Source organism: Neomonachus schauinslandi, chromosome 7 (assembly GCF_002201575.2).
Source record: "Neomonachus schauinslandi chromosome 7, ASM220157v2, whole genome shotgun sequence".
Taxonomy (NCBI): domain Eukaryota; kingdom Metazoa; phylum Chordata; class Mammalia; order Carnivora; family Phocidae; genus Neomonachus; species Neomonachus schauinslandi.
This window is the reverse complement of record NC_058409.1, coordinates 1,364,249-1,372,202: the sequence shown is the minus strand read 5'-3', so window position 1 is coordinate 1,372,202 and position 7,954 is coordinate 1,364,249. Positions and strand designations below refer to the sequence as shown.

The 7,954-nt window shown below is 36.9% G+C and overlaps 1 protein-coding gene across 1 annotated transcript; it reads left to right on the top strand.

Moving 5' to 3' along the window:
• The first annotated feature begins 5,660 nt into the window (after positions 1 to 5,660).
• Positions 5,661 to 6,584, top strand: LOC110580243 (olfactory receptor 13G1). The gene has a single exon (XM_021689901.1). The coding sequence runs from the start codon at positions 5,661 to 5,663 to the stop codon at positions 6,582 to 6,584; it is 924 nt and encodes a 307-aa protein (XP_021545576.1).
• Positions 6,585 to 7,954: the final 1,370 nt, after the last annotated feature.

Sequence of the window (7,954 nt, the reverse complement as noted above, 5' to 3'; positions counted from 1 at the left end):
TGTGATCAAATATGATTAGGCTGGTATATAGATCAGTCCCACACACTAGATTTGTGGTGTATTTTGGTCTGTTAAAAGAAAGTGCCTCCCAAAATTTTAAAGAAAGAAAAACTTATATATGTACAAAAATAAGGGTTGATATGATGAAGGGATAGAATATGACTGTAAAGATGGAAATTATAAAAAATTTTATAAAAGGAATTGATAAGAAGTTGTTTGAAAAATGAAAGAAGAGGATTTAAAAAAAAAGAAAGAAAAAATGGAGAGAATGTGATCAGGCGGGGGAGTAGGAAAAAACCATACACTAGAGATTTAGGGTATATTTTGATCTGTTAGAAGAAACTATCTCAAAATTTTTAAGAGAGAACAACTTACATATATATGCCAAAAATATGGGTAACTACTATGGAGGGATAGAATATGACTCTAAAAATGAAAAATAAAAATGTTTTTTAAAAAAGGGATTGATAAGATGTTGGTTGAAAAGGGGAAAAAGAAAAATTCAAAAAAAAAGAATAAAAAAGAAAAAAAAGACAGTTATTAAAAAATTGAAAGACTAAAGAATCATGGTAAAAAAGCCATGGATTCTATGTGCACTATTCCCCTAGCGCTGGAGTTCTGCTGTTCTCATTGATCGGTAAACTTGGTCTTGGCTGGCTGTTCTCGCTGATCTTCTGGGGAGGCGCCTGTTGCCGTGGTTCCCAAATGTCTTTGCTGGAGGCGGAATTGTCCCTCCCTTGCCAGTGTCTGGGCTAAGTAATCTGCTTGGGTTTGCTTTCGGGAGCTTTTGTTCCCTGCAAGCTTTCCCTATAGCTTTGGAGGCGGAGAGTGTAAATGGCAGCCTCCCAATCTCCGCCCCGGTGGAGCCGAGAACTCGGGGCCCCGCTCCTCAGTGAGCCCCCAAAGAAAAGCCGTCAGTCACTCCCGTCTCCCTGGTCTCCAGCTGCACTCCGTGCTCACCCGGCCTGTGACCGCGCGTTTCTATCTCTGGCACTCGACCCCGTGTGGAGTCTCCAAACCCAGCAGATCCCTGCGGAGCACTCCCACGGGGCTCCTCTCGGGGGAGGAAGGTGAGTCTCCCGGGATCTGCCGCTTGTTGGGTCCCTGCTGGAGAAACAATGGGCCGACTGTGCTGCAGATCATGGTTCGTGGCAACCCCGAGCTGAGAGCCCAATCCTCGGCTCCATCTCTGCAGCTGGCTTCCCTGCTCCGATACCTGGGAGCTCTGCTGCACTCAGGCACCCCCGGTCTTTCTGTGACCCCGAGGGTCCTGAGACCACACTCTCCCACGAGGGTTCTACTCCCCGCTTAGCCACTGGAGTGATGTCCCTCAGCGAGCAGACTTCTAAAAGTTCTGATTTTATGCTCCGTGGTTCTATCACTTGACGGAAGCGGCTGACGGAGGCCCCTCCCCCACCACCTATCCTTCCGAATATCGCCTCGGATTCACTTCTCCGCACGTCCTACCTTCCAGAAAGTGGTCGCTTTGCTGTTCAGAGAGTTGTTGCTATTCTTTTCTTCAATCTCCTGTTGAGTTTGTAGGTGTTCAGAATGGTTTGATCCCTATCCAGCTGAATTCCTGAGAGGAGACGAAATTCAGGACTCCTACTCCTCTGCCATCTTGCTCTGCCCCTATTTATTTATTTATTTTATACTGTGGCCTTTTAGGGTTGAAAATAGCATCCAAACCAGGCATACCTCACTTGCAGAGTATCAATAGAAACCATTGACCACATACTCGATTCCTGTGGATTGACAAAGATATCTATCTCTAAGTCAATAATGCATATTCTGAACAAAGCTATTATAGTCAATATATACCTTCTTCTCTCCATGAACTGTATTATGGCCCCCTTTTGGATTTGTCCTCAACAACGCACAGTAACTATCACAGTTCATAGAACCAGCACTGAGAACAGGGCTGAACCAATGTCATTACCACTGTGAAGGGAATAGGACGTTCTAAGAAGAGATGAGAAAAGAAATCTCCAGGTACCCTCACTCTTTTGTTCTTAACTCAGAGATAGTGAACCAGAGGTGAATTACCCACTATTTTTGCAAACTTTCACCATTTTATAAAATTTTGTTTTGTATCTTGGGACTGAACTTCTCCCTCACATCCAGCTTCAGGGAACTTGATGATTATCAATTAAATAGATAAATAGCATTTTTTACATGGATAGATAACAATTCTCCAAAAGAAAATTGAAGCTTTCTTCTTCATCACCAAGGAAAGTTAAGTTTATATTTGAGTGTCTATTTCGGTGGGTAAGATCACATAGGCTGGAAAAAGACTGTTACCTTATTAATTCATCCAAAATCTTTGATAACAGATCTCTGATTCAGATGAAATAACCAGACCAGGGCTTCCTAATATAGTTTAAAAATATACTCATCACTCAGTATTTCGAAGATTAGTTATTATTTATTTCAATATCAGATATTTAAAATATTTTTTAAGATTTTATTTATTTATTTGACAGAGCGAGCACAAGCAGGGGAGGGGTAGAGGCAGTTAAAAATATTTTAACTGAACTTCCAATATCAACTATCTCATCTATATTTTCCTGTTTCAAGTCATATCTCATTCAGAATAAAACTCTCATTTTCTTTAAAATACTTTTAATATCATTTGGCTTTTGTGTGTTTGCCATATTATTGGTATTTTACCTGAAAGCATACAGCAGAGAGGTTAATAGCAATTTGTTAAAGGCCAGACAGTCTAGGTATGATAAAGGAAATATTCAATGTTTAGTGTTTGTGGGCCCTGCTCCTGATGTCCCAGGGAAGCTGCATTTTCACCAAGGTCAGAATGGCTTCACCAAACTTCAAAGCATGCCTCTATTTCTGCCTTGAACACACATTGTACATCTGCTTCATTAGCAGATAACCTAAAAAAAAAAAAATCAAACTAAAGATATGAATAAAAATCTCCCTAAGTTCTGTTCCCATACCTCTGAAGCTTCCAAACTTGCATGTACTAAAAACAAAATAAAGTTTGTGATTTTGTAAAATATCCTTTCTCATGATAATTTGTAACTCATGATGTGACAAATGTATACATATATGTGTGTATAAAACCCTGTATTAAATATTCTCTCTCTCCAGAGCACTCTCTACTTTGTGAAGATTGTGTATCCCAGACGGCTATTCTCACCTGGGCTCAAATAAAACTCTCTCTCCCCGTTTTTTTTCTTAGCAGTTCTAAAAGTTTTGTTCATTTTGCATCAACAAGCATCAATCCTGGTCTTCCTCTTATGAGATATGTAATCTTGGCTTCTGTTATTCATCTATCACTACACTGTTTTCATATCAACTGTATAGAGATGGCAATGTTAAAGTCCCACCATGGTTGTTACAAAATGATATCATATCTGCAGAAGATCTAATACAGATCCTGTCACATATTATAGATCTAAGTAATGACAGGTGTTACATTCTTGTGCTATCAGAAAACAAGAAATAAAGCTAGGGATTCTCAAGGTGGTTTATAGATTTGATAAAACATTTTTTTCTACTGGCTGAATAGCTACACATACATTAGTCAGTAAATTTAGCATATTATTATTCCATTAAATTTAGGAAATTAATAATTCAGCTTTCAGGGCTTAGGGGAGCAAATCAGACTGGATGTGGTCTCAAAATAATTTTTATTTCCTCTGTTTGGGTAACACAGGTACAGTATGATCTCTGAAAAGTCAAAGAACAATTATGAAGCATAAAGTTATTGATAAATTCACAGATACTTTGGACACTTTTACTAGATAGACCAGGTCAGAATAGTCCTCACTGTAGTGTATACACATGTAAAAAGTTGATTATGCATGAACACAGATTTATCCAAATAAGCAAAAAAAAGAATGCAGTTGACAAAATGCTAGAGAATTTTTGGGGGAGGAATAAAAAGAAGAAAAATTTCCTTCATAGAAAGGGGAACCTTCTTACACTGTTGGTGGGAATGCAAAGCAATACAGCCACTCTGGAAAACAGTATGGAGGTTCCTCAAGACGTTAAAAATAGAGCTACCCTATGACCCAGCAATTGCACTACTAGGTATTTACTGCAAAGATACAGATGTAGTGAAAAGAAGGGACACATGCACCCCAGTGTTCATAGCAGCAATGTCCACAATAGCCAAACTGTGGAAAGAGCCCAGATGTCCATAGACAGATGAATGGATAAAGAAGAGGCTGTATATATATATATATATATATACATATTATATAATATATTTTATATTATATAACAGCCATCAAAAAGCATAAAATCTTACAATTTGCAATGACATGGATGGAACTAGAGGGTATTATACTAAGTGAAATAAGTCAGTAAGAGAAAGACAATTATCAAATGATTTCACTCATATGTGGAATTTAAGAAACAAAACAGAGGAATATAAGGGAAGTTAGGTAAAAATAAAATAAGATGAAATCAGAGAGGAAGACAAACCATAAGAGACTCTTAACTATAGGAAACAAACTGAGGGTTGCTTTAGGATGAGGTGGGTGGTGGGATGCGGTTACTGCATGATGGGCATTAGGAGGGCATATGATGTAATGAGCATTGGGTGTTATATGCAACTGATACATCACTAAACTCTACTTCTGAAACTAATAATACACTATATGTTGATTAATTGAATTTAAATAAAATAAAATTTTAAAAAATGAAACTGAAACAATTTTAATATTTCTTAATTTGCTTAAAAATAATAATAAACTTCCTACATCCTAACACACACACACACAAGAAAAAAAAATAATAATTTCCCTCATAAATCTGGATATTGTCCAGAAAACTTTTTCCAGTTGCCTCTTTCTGTTAGTATTCCTAAGAAACTTTCATATTGTCTGTGTAATATCTAATATTTGTTCTAATTTATATCATTTTTGGAAATAAAAAATATTTCATAAGAAATATGAATTTTATGGAATTTTAATGGCCAATTTACAACTATACTAAAATAAAGATGCATGGCTAGATCTTCTATTTTTATGTCCAATCTTCTTACCATTGTATGATAGCACAACAAATTAGTTCATGCAATTTTGGAAATTACTTCTGTAACTGAAGAGAAAATATCAGGCAAAGAATTGATTAAACTGTTTAGTTTTTAGACACCAATGAATTATTCAATGGTCCCTGAATATCCAGCCTCAGGATATTCTGTTGGACATTTTTCCCCTGAAGTCTTCCCACTATTATTAGCCCTACCAGCTTCTCTTATTCTAGATATTTCCACTCACACATGCTTCAAGAAAGATAGCATATAGTTAACAACTAGTGAGATATGTATTTTTTGTATTCTATTTCATACGCATGTGAATTATGCTCAAATAAGATTTAACTCAAAATGGTAATATTGAAATACTTGAATATATTTATTTTTCTTATCTTTTTCTTCTCAACCAGTGACTTCAGTTTAATGGAGTCATTAACTGAAGAACATGCATCAGAAAATTATATCCATCTGGAGACTAGAGGGTATTGCCTGGAAGACAGAACTCCATCAAAAGGGAATTCTTGCTACAAAGTTGTATCACATCAACGCACAAATCACTAAATTCATACACACACACATACACATCTTCTAATAAAAGCACCCAGATCATTTTAGTTCCCAGTTGCTCACTCTCTGCAATATCTGTCATCAAAGCAGGATGAATAACAGCATCGTAACTGAGTTTATGATTCTGGGCCTCACCCAAAAGCCTGAACTGCAGAGAATTCTCTTCATTGTCTTTCTCTTCATGTACCTTGTGGCCTTTCTTGGCAATGTGCTGATTGTCATTGCCATAATCTATAACCTCACCTTGCATACACCCATGTATGCTTTCCTTCTGGCAGTGGCTATTGTGGATATCATCTGCACAACAAGCATTATACCAAAGATGCTGGGGACTATGCTAACATCAGCAAGGAGTATTTCCTACGGAAGCTGCATGTCCCAGCTCTTCTTCTTCACATGGTCCCTGGGGGCTGAGATGGTTCTTTTCACCACAATGGCCTATGACCACTATGTGGCCATCTGTTTCCCTCTTCGCTACAGAACCATTATGAATGACCATATGTGTTTGGCCTTGCTCAGCATTACCATGGTGATTGCAGTAACCAATTCCTGGGTTCACACTGGTCTCATCCTGAGGCTGACCTTCTGTGGGCCAAACACCATTGACCACTTCTTTTGTGAGATACCTCCACTGCTGTCTTTGTCCTGCAGCCCTATTAGAATCAATGAGGTGATGGTATATGTTGCTGATATTACCCTGGCCATAGGTGACTTCACCCTCACCTGCATCTCCTATGGTTTTATCATTGCTGCCATTCTCTGCATCCGCACAGCAGAAGGCAAGAGGAAGGCTTTCTCAACATGCTCATCACACCTCATAGTAGTGTCCCTTTACTACTCCCCTGTAATCTACACCTATATCCGCCCTGCTGCCAGCTACTCATTTGAAAGGGACAAGGTGATAGCTGCACTCTATACTCTTGTGACCCCAACATTAAACCCAATTGTGTATAGTTTCCGAAACAAGGAGATGCAGACAGGGATTCAGAAAGTCTTCACATTTCTGAAACCTTAGTGTTTTCAAAAGGGAATGTCAGCTCTGTACTCCAGAATCATCTCTTAGAACATCTCAGATTTTACTGATCATTTATAGATATTTCCTTCCCAAATTTCCATATTCCCTCTTAAGAGCAACAATGTTTCATTCCACCATGAATCACTGTCTTAGCTCCTGATTTCTAAAATGCACTTTCTTACCATTTCACTACTGATTTATACTTATCACTTTACATATTTCTAAAATACTTTCATGAAAACTTTCACAACTAATCACAGTAAAGTATTTATTTCATTCCTATTCCTCAGCTTTCTCATTGTCTCCACAATTTTATATTTTTAATTTTAACAGTGTCTGTAATGTAATGTACATACCTCCTCACATAAATAAATATCATGATATATATCCAAACATCTTTCTAAAAATACATACATTTTTCTCTTTCTTATATATGCATATACATAAACATTTGCCTGTAAGTACACATAAACATTAAATATATTAATATATTCACTAAGAAAGATTACTTCTAGTATTATAAAATTAATCAGTCTGTGAATCAAATCATGTCTCTCATTTCTGTAACAAGAAAATGCGTTGCATTACTTTGAGACTTATTTGTGATGCAGGCAGTACTATATTCCCTTGAAATCAGTTATAATTAGTGTTCCACTGCAATACTTTAAAATATTTTTAAAATATTTTGTCATTCTAATCTACTTCATGAAAACAATAACCATATATTATTGTTGGCATTTTTATATAGCATGTAATAAGGAATTCTAAATAAATTAATACCTAGCAAACAAGAACAGAAAGATTCCTCTAATGCCTTCTAGCTGAAGACCATTTTGAGCTAATGTGTAAGTGAATAAGCTGGATTTATTACATGAGGAGACAGAACATCATGGGTTAGTAAGAGGATGCTAGAAAGGACTTATTTGGGATTTTTGGGGGGTACTTGATGAAAAATCACACAAATATGATTTTCTCTAAATTGGGTCAGAAAATGAGAAAAATTTATTTAGGAGGCATATAGAATAAACATTGTTAAGCTGTGATTGGTAAATAAGTAGCAATAGATCATATTAACTAGGAGAAGAAGATACCTATCATTTCTGAGGTTTGGACTGCATTCTTATCTTCATCTGTGCTCAGATATGTCAATGGAGTAGACTTGTTTCTATCTTGCTCTATCATACTGACATTTTCTGATGCTGATGTTCCGTGTGTGTCTGTCTGTCTGTCTGTGTGTTTCATGATAATTAGCAGGACATCATGGCCTACCTGTTTAGCTAGACAAGCTGGGTAGACATTAGTCAGAGGCTGTTTTTCTTTTCTCTTTCTTTCTTTCTTTCTTTCTTTCTTTCTTTCTTTCTTTCTTTCTT

Coding starts and splice junctions, on each gene's coding strand:
- LOC110580243 (XM_021689901.1), top strand. CDS start 5,661: ATGAATAACAGCATCGTAACTGAGTTTATGATTCTGGGCCTCACCCAA.